Source organism: Natrix helvetica (genome assembly GCF_964273705.1).
Source record: "Natrix helvetica genome assembly, chromosome: 14".
Taxonomy (NCBI): domain Eukaryota; kingdom Metazoa; phylum Chordata; class Lepidosauria; order Squamata; family Natricidae; genus Natrix; species Natrix helvetica.
The window spans coordinates 963,600-977,912 of record NC_138564.1 but is presented as its reverse complement, the minus strand read 5'-3'; the positions used below and the strand labels follow the sequence as shown (position 1 = coordinate 977,912).

At 56.0% G+C, this 14,313-nt stretch overlaps 2 protein-coding genes across 2 annotated transcripts; one reads left to right on the top strand and one right to left on the bottom strand.

Moving 5' to 3' along the window:
• Positions 1 to 18: 18 nt before the first annotated feature.
• Positions 19 to 1,643, top strand: SNRPD3 (small nuclear ribonucleoprotein D3 polypeptide). The gene is made up of 3 exons (XM_081966262.1): positions 19 to 215; positions 308 to 500; positions 1,501 to 1,643. Exons 1-3 carry the CDS (start codon positions 90 to 92, stop codon positions 1,560 to 1,562), a joined length of 381 nt encoding a protein of 126 aa, XP_081822388.1. The 5' UTR covers positions 19 to 89; the 3' UTR covers positions 1,563 to 1,643.
• A 145-nt stretch (positions 1,644 to 1,788) lies between these two features.
• LRRC75B (leucine rich repeat containing 75B) lies at positions 1,789 to 9,300 on the bottom strand. Its single transcript, XM_081966259.1, has 4 exons — positions 8,896 to 9,300; positions 7,352 to 7,480; positions 5,336 to 5,448; positions 1,789 to 4,493 (listed from the first exon to the last, which is right to left on the bottom strand). The coding sequence occupies exons 1-4, from the start codon at positions 9,184 to 9,186 to the stop codon at positions 3,944 to 3,946; spliced, it is 1,083 nt and encodes a 360-aa protein (XP_081822385.1). The 5' UTR covers positions 9,187 to 9,300; the 3' UTR covers positions 1,789 to 3,943.
• Positions 9,301 to 14,313: the final 5,013 nt, after the last annotated feature.

The window sequence follows — 14,313 nt, the reverse complement described above, 5'->3', positions numbered from 1 at the left end:
GGCGCGCCATAGAGGCGGCGGGGCAGAGCGGCACGCCAGAGCGGGGCAGGCCGAGAGCGCTTCTCCTTCCTCCTCCTCCTCGGGCCGCCATGTCCATCGGGGTGCCGATCAAGGTGCTGCACGAGGCCGAGGGCCACATCGTCACCTGCGAGACCAACACGGGCGAGGTCTACCGCGGGAAGCTCATCGAGGCCGAGGACAACATGAACTGCCAGGCAGGGCGGCGGGCCGGGGTCGCGGGCGGGCGGGAGGCCTGGGGGGGGGCTCGCGGGGTTCTAACCGCCGCTCCCTCCCTGCCTCCCCTCAGATGTCCAACATCACCGTGACCTACCGCGACGGGCGCGTGGCGCAGCTGGAGCAGGTCTACATCCGCGGCAGCAAGATCCGCTTCCTCATCCTGCCCGACATGCTGAAGAACGCGCCGATGCTGAAGAGCATGAAGAACAAGAACCAGGGCTCCGGCGCCGGCCGCGGCAAGGCCGCCATCCTCAAGGCCCAGGGTGAGCCTCCCGCCGGCCTGGCAGCCGCGGAACCGGGGTGGGGGGTGGGGTGTCTCCATTAGCCCGGCTATCACGAAGCCCCCCAGGGACGCTCAGGGGCTCCGACGCTGCGCTTGTCGGTCGGAAAAGTCGGCGGTTCGAATCCCCAGCGCCGCGTAACGGAGTGAGCTCCCGTGACTTGTCCCAGCTTCTGACAACCTAGCAGTTCGAAAGCAGATAAAAATGCAAGTAGAAAAATAGGAGCCACCTTAGGTGGGAAGGGAACAGCCTTCCGGCCGCCTTCTGGGTTGAGTCCTGCCGGCCACATGACCACGGAGACGTCTTCGGCTTTGAAAGGGAGATGAGCACCATCCGCCCCTAAGAGTCGGGAACGATTATCTCAGATGTGCGAGGGGAACTTTTACCTTGAACGAAGCCCCGTTATTCGGATTGCTCAAGGCAAAGGGGGCGGAGAAAAGGCCGACTTGGGGCATTAGAGGACCAGCCAGATGCTCTCTCCTTCTCAAAGGAGCCAGATGGGGAGGGGGGGTCCTTGAACGGGACCTTCTCTGTTGGCACAAATGACGCCTAAAACCCCAATGGTGACTCTGCGCCCTTTGGCAGGGCAGTGGTTGCGTCTTGGCCCGGTTAAACGCAACCTGGTATCAGCTTATAACTGCCCCAAATCAAATCTCAGATTGTTTAAACTCCTAATCATGACCTCCCTGACATCAACCTTTTGTTATTCTAGGAGCAGAGGGGGGGCTGGGACCCTTGGGGGGGGCTGTCCATTCCCACCCTCGGGGGGGGGGGGGAAGAGGAAGGGCTCTGCTTTGAGTTCACTACTTGAGAATGGCTTTTATTGGCTTTAAAGTGTCACAAGCAACTAGTTCTACCTGCTGCTTTTTTAGTCTTCTTGGAAACATCCGTGCACTCAGACAGGCTCCTTACCAGGTCCAGCATGACTGGGTGTCTTTGTGTTTGTCCTTTGCTGCTGATTTGTGTGTTCTGTTTTCTTCAGTGGCTGCAAGAGGAAGGGGACGAGGAATGGGACGTGGCAACATTTTCCAGAAGCGGCGGTAACTTGGGCGGTAACTGCTTTGCTGAGGAGAAAAGTCTGCTAATTGTACTTGTGTGTACTTAATAAATATGTTTTTTACAAAATAGGAAGAGAGCATCTGTGTGTCTGTGACTTAACTGTGGTATAGATTGGCTGCTTGCAGTAGCTATGGTACACGACTCAGGATCTGTTTTTTTTTTAAAAAAATTAATCAAACTAAAACCAGCCATCTGCCTTTTAGGTGATATTAATAAGACAATCTTTGAGGGTAGCATTCCTATGTGAGGTTTAATAAACAAGTTGTTAGCAGTATTAAAAGAAGGGCCATGAGCTTAAAAATGCCATTTGATTTTTAAAATAATTTATTGTACTTTAGATTAATCAGTAAACCCAGGGCTCTGGGTAATGCATAAAATAAAAACAGACAGGTCCATAAAATCTAAATCATGGTAAGGCGTAAGACCTCTCATTAGTGCTTCCTTAATGTAAGTTTTGATTTTTCTGTCTTCCAATCTTTGCAAAATGCAGAATAAAACTTTAAAAGGTTTGTCTAGCAAGTATTTTTGTGTTCACTTGTATGCTTCTAAAATTTTAATTATCTTTGAGCATGCAATGGTGGATTGGAGAGATAAGTAGAGGATGAAGTGCTTGGTTTGGTCTCAGAGGTTATAAAACCTTGTAGTCCAGAATTGGATATTTCATTTTAAGGGAGCGTATCGTATTACATATTGAGAAAAGAAAGTTTGCCTCCCTCTGAAGATGGCCAGGGCTCCTGCGTGTTCAATTCATTTTGTCCATCTGCTGCCTGCAGGTCTCCCAACCTCTTAATTGGGAATCTGCAAGTCTTACAAGCAGAACTCTTAGCTTTGGTTATAACAGAATAACAGAGTTGGAAGGGACCTTGGAGGCCTTCCAGTCTAACTCCTTGTTCAGGCAGGAAGCCCTATACCATTTCAGACAAATGGTTATCCAATATCTTCTTAAATTATTATCAGAGACTTCTAAGAAGCCTTTCAGGTGTTCAAGAGTGGCTGCCCAAGGCTTAGAGGATTGCATTTTTGAGGGGAAGAGAGAGACTTTATTTGCATCGTAAAAGCTTTTTATCTACAGGATCTGGGTTCCAAAAGGGTTTGTGTGGAAGAAACCCCAAAGGTGTGCATAAATGGCCACGCTTCGAAATGAAACCACCCAGGAGCAGAATGGGTGCTTCGAATCCTCATCACAGGGCCCAAGTTCTTCATCTTGTCTTAAAAGATTCTTTGGAGCGTCCCGTTTTCTCTCAGAGTCTGAGCCACAGTTATTAAACCCTAACTGAGTGATGCATTCTGCAAGCCCACTTGTGTCTAACATGCCCCAGATTGATTGTGGGGGGAGGCTTTTTTCTATTATTAAATGGGGGAGAGCCAATTTCTCCTTTCTCCATGAAGGAAGGTCGCTGGTCTTCCTTGCAGGGGATGTTAATTCCAAGCATCCTTGTACTAGATAGATGAGAGAAGCACTCCAGCTCCTCTGGCACCAAGGCCCAGTTGAAAATGTGCACGTTCTTCCTTTTGAATGAAGTGGTGGCAAAAGGAGGGAAGAAAGAGGTTGGGAACATCTCAACAGGAGTTTCTAGAGAGCACAAGGCTTCTGCAACTCTGCCAAACAATTGCCCAACAAAGCGCTAAGCAATGTTTTCATCCTCCGAGAAAGTCATTGACTATCACAAATCACACACCACAAGGTATTTCTGCTGAACTGGGCTTGCCCAGGTTACTGTTTCCTCCTGGGCATAAGGCAGAGCTCCCAGCCCAGCCTGACAGAGCAGAAAGCACAGAGGCCTTTGAATGCAGACGTCCATGAAGAGCAGAAACACTGGGGGGGGGGGGAAGGGGGTGCTCCAAACAGCCCCTCCCCAGGGAAACACCTGCACAACCCACGTCCAGCTGCCCTCGAGTTCCTGCAGTGCCATCGGTCACATGTCTGGGCTGCAGACACCGGCATGCCTCACATTCCGCCAGCCTTTGTTCAGAGGGGAGGAGGGGGAGGAGGCGAGCTGTGTCATCCTGGTGCTGTCTCGGCCCCCATTCAGTCTTTCCACGTCATTCTCTCACGGCTCTCTGGGCCTGTGGACCCAGCACAGCTGGGAAAGGATGGGCCCAGGGCTGGATTGCTCCATGCGCCTCCCCACAACAGCCCACCCCCTGCATCTCCGGATGGTCTCCTTTTGCGGCATCATGGTAAGTGACTAGCCTGATTTGGTGCACATGAGAAAACCCGGCTAGGAGGAAGAGGACGGGGCAAGGGGAGCAAGTCAGAAAGGTTAGGAAGGGCTCAAGGCAGTGGGCAGGTGAGGCCTGGTGCGGCATCTCTTCCATCAGAGCTTCCACTGCGGTGGCTTCAGTCTTCCAGAGGATACCTCCAATCACCTTTCACATGACTGCTGGTGGAAGCGGTGCTTGGCCGCTGGCAGGATCTCCTCTTCCCCTTGCAAATCTTCCTCCTCCTCCTCCTCCAGCAGGCGGGTCTGAGGCTCGCTGGATGCCTCGGAAGTGCAGCCCAAGGATTCGTAAATGGTGGGCAGCGTGGTCTGCTGGCTGAGCCGCTTCCGTAGGCCAACGAGCAGAGGCTGCGGCATGGAGGAGACGTCCACGTTGTTGCCCAGATCGATCCAGGCTAAGGAGGGGAATTTGGCCATGTCCTTCATGGTGTCAGTGAGGTCCTTCACGGTGGCTCGGGTCAAGTGGTTCCCGTTGAGGGAGAGGTGGGTGAGGCTGGGCAGCGACCGCAGGAAAGGCATCAGGAAGCGCATCTCCTCATCCTTCAGGTCGGTGAAACTCAGGTCGACGGTGAGAAGGTGGTCCCCGCTGTCCTGCAGGTAGCTGGCCAGATGCTGGATGTCGCGTGTGGAGAGAGGGACCCCGGAGAGATGGATGGCTTCCTGGCTGAGCTTCTTCTGCAGGCTGCTCTTCAGACTAAAGGAGAAGAAGGAAAAGAGAGGAAGGGGCTCCAGAAGGGCGGCTGCTCCCTTCAGAAAACCGGGTGTGTGCAGAGGGGGACAACACACAACGGACCACATCACACAAACGCTGCAGCTGGCCTGCTTGGGATGGATTTGGGGTGCAAGTGCCCCCAGGCAGCCCTTGCATGACGGCATGGCCATAGGGCGCTCTATTTCCTACAGGATGAGCCAGCTACTTCGGCCAAGCCGTCCCTCTTCATTGGGAGATGCTCATCGGTCAAGGAGTTTGAGTAACTTTTGTCCTCTGGCCCAAGACTGGAGCGGGGGAGGGGATTGAGCATCGGATCCAAAATAAGTGCTTGCAACTGTTCCACCCCCTGGATCCACTTTCCCGTCCTCCTGTGTGCTGCGCTTTCTCTGTGTTTTGGCTGCCTGGGAATGGCCCTGGGGAGGGGGGCTCGCTTTGAGCAAAGAGGGGCAGAATGACAAGGGGGGGGCCTTTGGCTGAGCTTTTGTCTTTGCAAGCAATGATTTAAGTCAGTAACCATGGTTCTTGAAACAGGAAGAAGGGGTGTTCAAAGCCAGGGCATGTGTGAATGCTTGCAAGGAGCAAGGATTCTAGAGAATCCGGCTTCAGTGTGTTGTGGGTGGAAATCCAGGCCTTGTCCAATCACATTGTGTGAACTAGGCTATCGCATTATGTCATATTACGGCATGTTTGGAAGGCTGCTTGTTTTTTTTACTTTGATTTCATCTGTTGTGGGAACTGAGCGCATGTCACACCCTCCAAAACTGGGGTCCTCTGTCTCCTGCTACCACCAGCCAAGGATTTCTGTAGCCCCCATTCCTGCTCACCTGCTGTGGGATTTGCGGTGGGGCAGCCCAGATCGATGCCATTTGGAATGTGGACTCAAGTGGTAGATCAGTTGCCGGCAGATCCGGTCAGAGGATTTCCACGGATCATATTCCTGAAAGCAGGGAAGGGGCAGCCGTGGGCAGTGGCCCTCTCCGTTTGCAGAGCTGACAGCCCCCCATTGGCATCCTTTCCAAGTCCCCACGCCCTGAGCCTTGCCCTGGAGGGCTCTCTGGGCCCTGGGAGATGCCTGACCTGCAAGCTCAGACCCCAGCCAGCTGCTTTGCCTTTCCAAAGGCTGGGGTGAATATCGGCCAGGAACCAAAGGACCCCATCCAACCCTCGGGGGCCATGCGAATCGTCCCTTGCGGGGGAGCCCTGTGAGAGACCTTTTCCAGGAGGGGGCCTGGAAGGGCTGAGGGGACCCCAAGATATGGAGCTGCTTCCCTGCCTCTCCAGCTGCAATCAGCAGCCTCAGCCCCCCAGGCAGCATCAGGACATGTCAGCAGCCCATGCAGCCCACCAGGCCCTTCTGCACAGGAAGGGGGGGGGGGTACCAGCACAATGTGTGTGTGTGTGTGTGTGTGTGTAAGGAGGGAAGGGCACGAGACAGAAAGCCGCCGGGTCTCCTGGTAGTCCAGAGGGGGATCTGCCCAGTCCCTGGCCAGAAGCAAAAGCACAGCTGGCAGAAGCAGATCCTACTGGACCAGCAGTCTCAGGAGAGCCATGAGCAAAGGGGGCCACCCATGGAGGATGGGTCAGCACCAATGGAGCCTCCCTCTTCTGTTCCTAAATAGCACCTGGGAAGGAGAAAGCAAACCAGCAGAGTCTCCAAAGGCTTTCCATTGGTTCCCCCCCCCCCCAAGGCAACGTGAGGCAATTCCATGTCTCCCTGATGCTTTGAAGCACAGACTCCAAAAGCCAATAAGGAAGACAATGGCTGCAATATCGGGGAGGGGGGCTGGGCTGCCTCTCTCGCCCTTCCCTTTTTCTCTTCATGCCTGAGGAGGGGGGGCAGGAGGTGGAGAGAATCAGGATTCAGAATCAAAGATTGTGTGGTTGAAAATACAGGCGGCTCTGCTCTTGTTCAGTGAGAAGCTCTGGACTTCAAGAACTGGTTTTGTGTAAGAAACAAATCCCTACACAAGACCCCTCCCCCCCCCCAGTGTGGGATCTCCCTAGCTGTCCAAGAATTCTGGCTTTCGGGGGGGGGGGGGCTTGATTCTATGGGATCATTTTCCTTCTTCCAGAAATCCAGAGATCTCAAGCCAAATTTTGGAGCCCCTAACTATAAATGGACTTTCGTATCTCTTAAAAGAAGAGCAGAATAATTTGAATGTTTTTGTCTCTACTGGAGGCCTAAAAACCTTCTCCTTTTCCTCTGCCAGCCTGCCCTGCCTCTGCCCCTCTTTCACCCAAGGCAGGAACATCCAAAGCCCTCCAAAGCCCTCCTGGCTTCTCCAGCACTTTCCTCAGCTGGGATTCCGGCTGGCGCCTCCGGGTCCCTGCACAGGAGGCTCTTGGGAAGGGGCCCTGTGAGGTCTCTCCAGGGGGGCACTTGGATAACCTTGGGAGGTGGGGCCAGCTGACAAGATTAAGCTCCACCCCCTCAAGGTTATCCAACGCTCTGACTCAGGACAAAGAAGGCTGGGCTGAGGGCAAGGGGGACCAAGCCCCCCCAGCCTTTCCTAGCTGAAATCTCCCCTCCCCCAAATTAACTCAGAGCCAGGGGAGGGAGAGGAAGAGGAGCCTCCATGTGAAACGACCCCTTTCCTCACATGCTCAATTGGGGCGATGTTGGTCTGACGCTGCAGCCTGCTTCTGCCCTTCTTCCCAAGGTAGGAGGACCACCTGCCCTATCTGGAGAGGCAGCCCCCAGGCCGTTCCAGAGCAGTTAAGCTTTTCTGGAGGAGATGCCAGCAGGGTTCCCCAAAGTGGAGCCTCTCTCCCTACCCAGAGATCTAAGTGGTGATGGTGACAGGGTAGGTGCTCCCCTCAAGGGCCCTGGTGGCGCTCACCTTTTTGGGGCACTGCAGGTCCCTGGCCAGGCTCATCAGGAGGTCATGGGAGATGGGGTCCACCAGGTTGAGGAAGGTGGCCTTCTTGTAGAGCACGTCATTGAGGAACGTCCCCTCCAGGCCAAGGTCCTACCAGCAGAGAGAGAAAGCGGCTGAGAACTGGGGGGCACTGGACAGGGAAACCCCCCATGCCGCTGGCCAGCAAGGAAGGCAGACCTCTGGAGGGTGAGGATGCAGATCTCCTCACCCAGATGTGGGGTAGCTGCAGAGGCTGGAAAGATGGCATCCTTGCAGCTGCGGCCCCTAAAACTCTCAGATTCTCCACCAGATCCTGGCCACGGTTCTTGAGGCAGCTGAACCAACGGAACGTTTTGATGGGGAAAATGGTCTGAGAGCAGCTGCCTCCCAGCCCCATCAGAGCTTGCTTGGCAAAGCTGCTTCCTCCAGCATGTCTTCAAATCCTGGAATGCGAGTGGGGGAGCACTATGCCACTGCCCACCCCTTGCCCACGGCTCCCGTGTCAGGTGCAGCACCTCTCTTCTTCCACTAAGAAGCAGAAAGGCAAACTCACCGCACCCACAACTGACAGAGTCAAAGCAACGGACTGGACAACACAATCGCTCTCCAGCAGTCACGCAAAGCCTGGTCTGCCCCATGGAAGTGGGCCTGGAAAGACCGGACGGCCATCCTGGCAGCTCTTTTGCTTGGCACTGGCCACAGCATCCTGATGCCCATGCAAGGGGGCCCACACCTGCCACATTGCCGCCTCCACATTAGAGGACCCTTGGTTTTGGGGTGGGGGAGATCCTGAAAGGTCAGCTAGTACGAAATCTGACAAGTGTGTGTGTGTGTGATTGAACCCCACACCCCCCTGTCTGTTTCTGTTGCTCCTCTCTGAGAGGAGGGCTTGAAGTATTCATAGCAGGATTACCAGGTTCAGTAACAGCTTTGTTCCTTATGCCGCCCCTCTTGTCAATTGGAAGGATTCTCCCCACCCCCCACCCCCACCCCGCGTCTGTTTCCAGTGGAAGGAGGCTGTGTGTTTGTGCGTGGGGGGATCTGCTGCACCAGGGCTCCCCTTTCAGAGCTGAACGGAATGGAATTGCATTTCATGTGTGCTGATTAACATACATTGAAAGTGACAACAAAGTTCCATTCCTCTCCGGCCGACTCTCCTTTGGGGGCGGCCCGCACCCATCGACTCGGAGCCGCTTCCGACGGCCGGGCTCCCGCTGCCCCGCCTTCCCCAGAGCCCAGGCGGTCCGCCGTCCGCCGTCCGCCGAAGGAGCCAAGCGCCACCGCCGCGCTTTCTCCTCGGTGCCCGCGGCCGGCCAGGCGGGCAACTTTGGGCTTCCGAGGCGCCGTTTCCATCCCGCCCGCCCCGCCGACAGCCGCGCTCGGAGCGGAGCGCCTGGCCACATCGGGCGGAGCGCTGCCGGAGAGGCGCTTCCCTCCCGGGGCTCGGCCCGCGGCTGCCTCGGCCTCCTCCCTCCGCCTCCCTCCCCCCCCCCCCCCCCGGCTCGGGCGCCGCTGGACCGGCTCACCTTCCGCAGCAGCCGCAGGAGCTGCAGGGCCCGCTCGTGCTGGTGCTCGCCGAGGGCGGCCTGGATCTCGCGGAGCCAGCGCAGCCGCCGCACGTAGGGCGCCGCCGGCCGCCTCTTGCGCAGCCCCGCCGGCAGCTTCCCCGAGCCCAGCAGCAGCGATGCCAGCCGGCAGTCCGGGCCGAAGCGGCGCGGCGGCTCCTCCGGGGGGCTCCTGCCGCGGAGGGAGCCCTTGCAGCGGCCGGGAACGCCCCTCGCCTCCGCGCCGCTCTGCCGGCTCTGCCGGGAGCCCATCGCCGCCCGCCCGCCCGCCCGAGGCGCTTCGGCCGTCGCGCCGGGAAGGCGGCGGGGCTCGGGCGGCGCAATGCAGCCAGCGGAACCCCCTCGCCCGCCTGCCGCCGTCGCTAGCGGGACGCGGCTGTTTTCCCGGGCACGTGCCCACGGCGCGCAGCGGGGGAGGAGCCGATCCTCGGCCGCGTCTTTGGTCCCGGGGGACGCGGCCCGCTCCTCCGTGCGAGTGGGTGGGTGGGCGCGCCAGAAAGGCCGCCGGAGGGACCCGCGACCCCGGAAACTTCGCCTAGGCTGCCCGGTCTCCGTCGAGGCAGAGTACAGCCTCCCCTGGTCCTCCGGGGCCCCCCCAGAGGCCAACAAGGCGGGCCTGAGTCGGAGCGCCCCGCCAGCAATAGAGGGGTCGGTCCGGGACACGTCACGGCTTAGGCCGGCCCGCTTTCAGGTGGGGCCGCTGGGGTTGGGGGCGCAGAGCCTGGCTGCCGTGCAGGAAGAGAGGCTGCCGTGCGCCCCGCTTGCGCTTGATCGGTGCAATGGAAGACTGGGGGGCGGGGGGAGGCTTGGAAGAGTCTCCGATGTGAAAAAGAAAAAAGTCGATTTTGGTTTGATATCAGGAAAAATGTCCTGAAGAGCCTCGGAGCCGTTTAAACAGGCTGTGGGGCTCCCCCGTTGGAGATGGTGGCTTCCTGCTTCTGGCAGGGTTGGACTTAATGATCTCGAAGGTCCCTCCCCTCTATTCCATTGCATTGACTTCTTTTGCTCCGTTTTCTTGGCCTAAGTTAGCCTGTCCTGGCAGAGCGGCCCAGCCATTTGGGACCTCCTTCTCCGCTTTTCTTCAGCACCACAGAGGGGCTCTTGTTTCCGTCTCTGAGCGCCCGGGATAAAGATGCTCCCTCTGTTTTGCAGCTCAACATCTGGAGCACATCAGTTGTGTGCTTAAGGGCGCCATTCCATAGGTTTGAATGGTGTGTATAAATGTCACAAAATTTCCGTTCAGCCTTTCTTGGCAGTAGACAATGCCTTAAGGTAATAAAGTGGAAGGCCAACACAAGGGAGCTAAGCCAGGAAGGAAAATCCTCCATATTCTAGGAAAAACACTTTGGGAATTTCAGCCAAAACAGACTCAGTGCTGCAGCCCCAATTCTCACCCTGCAGCCAAAGTCTCTGCTCCCCAAGGCACCTGAGGACACCCCCCCCCCCCGCCCCATGGTTACCAATCACATAATTGGATGTCAGCAAAGAGCAAACTCGGGGCTGAGATGTGCCAGGGGCCTCCTTAGGTGGGGGTTCTGGGTCCAGCGTCATGTGGGGGCTGTCTCAAGCCCCTGCCCAGAGAGGGTAGAATCAGCCGGGGGGGGGGCGCTTTGGAGCAGATCCTGCAGCCAGGCGAGGGAAGGGTGAAGCAGAGGCAAAGCGGGATGGATCCTTGCAAGAGGCTGCTTAAATGAGTTGAGCAGCTCTGCGGTGGCCTTCATCCTTTGTGGCCATTGGCAAAATGTGTTGGTGATTTCATGTTGCTACTGAGTGCCAGCCGCTCAGGATTTAGCCAGGGCACAGAGGTGCCAGGCAAGTGCCCATTTAATTCCATGGGTCTCCTCCTTCAGGTGGGAAACGTTGGCTTGGCCTGGATTGCTTTTCTTTACGTCAGAAGGGATTTTGGCCAATTCTGGGCTACCCATCACCCTATCAAGCACTGTCTTCTTACCTGCAGAGGCTTCTTCCATCCCTGCCTGGGGTGGTTCTACAGGTAGGTTCAAAGCCCAGCAGAAGGAGAGAGAGAGAGTCACTTCCTGGCCTGGAACCTGGGAGCTGACTCCCTGCTGGCTGGGCTGCTTCAGCAGGGGAAGCAGGGAATCCCCAGAAGAGCAGGAAGACAGCCCCATCCTGGGTCAGCTCAAGTGGGGATGCAAAGCCAGAGGCTTAGGAGATGGCATCTGTCAAGGGCCATTGTCCAGCTTAGTCAGGCGTGTCGTTCCTCCCCCCCTGCCCCCGCCCCCATGAACTGGCTGGCATTCTAGTGGCCCTTGATAAGTGGTTGAGATGTCCTTCTGAGCCAATCTGAACTCGCTCTCTTCCCAACCATTGTCCTGGAATGGAGGTGGTGGACTGGAGCAGAGCCAGGTCCCATTGCAGGCTTCACCTGGGAGCCCTGGGCTGAGTGCCCGGGAGATATCAAAGAAAGAAGCCACTTGGCCAGAGTGGACTTTTACTGCATGAAAGGAAGGCCGTGCCCTCATAGTACACACAGAGGGAAATTAGTCACCTATCAACTCTTGGTGCTCACAAGAAGCTTTCCATGAAATGGCTTCCCAGATCATCCACCCCGTTGGCAGGACGTATTTCAGAAGGGGTCTCATCTTACTGGTTATTATGGGATGCATCAGCTGAGACTGGTACAAGAGGTCCCAAAGGGCTACAACAGCCAAAACAAAGTCGGTCAATGTTTTGCTTCAGTTGGCCAGAGTCCAACTGGCACTTTGTCTACGGATCAGGCTTCACCTGGTTGCTTGGCGCATCACCTCACTGCAGGTCGCCCAAGGATCTCGCCCATCCTCCCTCCCACTCCAAGCCAACTTCCTCACAGTGAAGCTGTTGTTGTTTTGGAAACTAGGCGGCTGAAACCTCCTGACAGACGGTGAGCTTCCATCTTCTTGTTTCTGTCAACGCCTAATTGCGGGTTCCCTCTTCACCTTCCCCCTCCCTCCCAGTCAGCCTGAACCCAGAGCCACTCAGCCACTTCTGGTTTGGGCTGCGGAGACAATCTGCTTGGCCTCTGCTCTGCTCAATGACCCTGCCGGGGGTCATGGTCAGTCCTGATTCCATTGGCCTCCCCAAGTGGGTTTCTGCGTGTGCACACACACACACACACGCACACACACACGCATACACCTCTTCTCCCAAGCCATTTGACATGCCCCTCATGCCCCTCCCAGGCAGAGTTAAGGAGACTGGTGGGTGGATGTTTCCCTGACAGCTGACTGATGAGGGAAGGGGAAGAATAAAGTTTAGGGATGCCCCCCAGCCCTCTGCTCCAGATGGCCGATGCCTGAGAATGAGGCTGGCACAATTTGTCACCCTGGTGCCGCTGCAGGCTCAGGGCTTTCCAGGGGGCAGAGGCAGAATGCCAGTGGGGTTTTCTCCTTCAAACACTGGCAGACTAGCCCAGGAGGCTGCCAGGGGGCTGGGCAACAGCTGCAGTTGGCTTGAGCCGACTCTCTCGCAAAGACTCTACCTCTCATTCCACAGGTTGAAGAAGGCGGGCAAGACCCACCTTTGATTTGCATTTACATTAGCAGTTTCACTGTGGTCCAAATACCTACAATCGCAATGGACCTCATTGGTCCCAGGGCAGGGAAAGCATCCTTTGTTTGAAGAAAATCTCTCTTGGATTCCAGTCTAGTAAGAAGGGAAAATGGAAGCTCTTTCCAGCTCTGCCACCTTCCCTAAGGCTAAGAGGCAGCCATGGAACCTCCTGCCAGCCCACAGCGCACGCTCGGGGTCTTCCCTTTCTTCTGGGCCCCCCGAGTCTCCTTTCATGGGGTGGGAGAATCCTAGCGTTGGAAGGGCCCATGGAATCAGCCCCTCCAGCCAAGGAGAGCTGCCCTTCCCTGCAGGGGGGCTTGCCTGCTCCTCTGCAGCTAGGCAGGAGGGGAGTGGCCCCTTCCTCAGCACAAAGCAGGAAATGGCTTTCCTTGAGCCATGCGCTGATGTTCCTCCAGTCTCTCCAAGGGCTGCTTCTGGCGCTTTCGGTCCACCCCAAACTCTGCCCTCCTGGCCTTTCCCTGGGAGGGGCAGCCCAGAGGCAGGGCATGAAGTCCGAGATCTTTGAGCCCGTCTCCTGCTTCCTCCTTGCCCCTCCCCTTCAGTAAGCTCACCTGTGGCTGCTGCTGCCACCGCTGTCACCACACAGCTCTTCCCCAGCAAGCCGAACGCCACCAGGAGAGGCAACTGCAAGGGAGCGTCTTGACACTTTGAGCCCAGGGCCCGGAGGAGGGGCAGAAAGGTAGGAATGAAGAGGAGAGGGGGCTGCCTTGCTGGGCAAAGGGTCCAGTTTGCTGGGAGGAGATTTACCACCCTCTGCACATAGAACAACGTTGAGCCATAAGCTAGGGAAAACCAGGTGGTGCCTTTCTCTCTCTCTCTCTCTCTCTCTCTCTCTCTCTCTCTCTCTCTCTCTCTGTGTGTCTATCTCAATCCCTCTTGCCTAACACATCGGGCAGCTCTTCCCCATGGAAAGGAAGCACCAAGAGTTGCTGGTCATTGCAGTTGCAGGAAGTGTGCTGGGGCTTCAGAGGTCAGAGCCACACAGGTGGGGTGGGGGCCCTTCTTCAGCCATGGACTTTCTGGAGCTCCCCCAATGCAGACTGTCCCAGAGCTGCCTGCTGAGTCTGGAGCCCATTCTTCTGGGCAGATTCTCCCACAGCCCAATGGACATCAGAAAGAACAGAGCAGAGCAACAGACTGTAGCTGGAAGGGATTTGGAGGTCTGCTAGTATAGTCCAACCCCTTTCTCAAGCAGGAGACCCTCCACCCTTTCAGGCAAATGGCTTTTCTTAGAAACCTCCAGTGTTGAAGCACCCACAACTCCAGAAGGCAGCTTCTGTCCCACTGGTTAATTGAATTCACTATGAGGAAGTTTCTCCTTAATTCCAAGTTGCTTCTCTCCTTGTTTAGTTTCTATCCATTATTTCATAGACTCCTTGGTTTTCTAGCTGGATCTAAGGCACCACAGATAAAATCAGCAAAATTCTCCACAAAGACAATATCAAGACAGCCTTTGGCACTGACCAAAAATAGCCAACATCTTAAGAAACCCCAAAGACAAGATCCAGCTAGAAAACCAAGGAGTCTATGAAATGCCATGCAAAATCTGCCCAGCCACATACATTGGACAAACTAATAGGAAAACAAAGGCACGCATCGCAGAACACAAGAACGCAGTCAGAAAAGAAGGAAAAACTTCCTCCCTTTTCCAGCACCTTAAAGCAACAGGACATGAAATTGATTTTGAAGGAACCAGGTTAATCTCCAAAACTGAACACCTCAACAAGAGAATAATTATGGAAGCCATCGTAATAGAGAAACACCCCCACAACATGAATAAACATGACAATACCTCCCACCTACCAGACA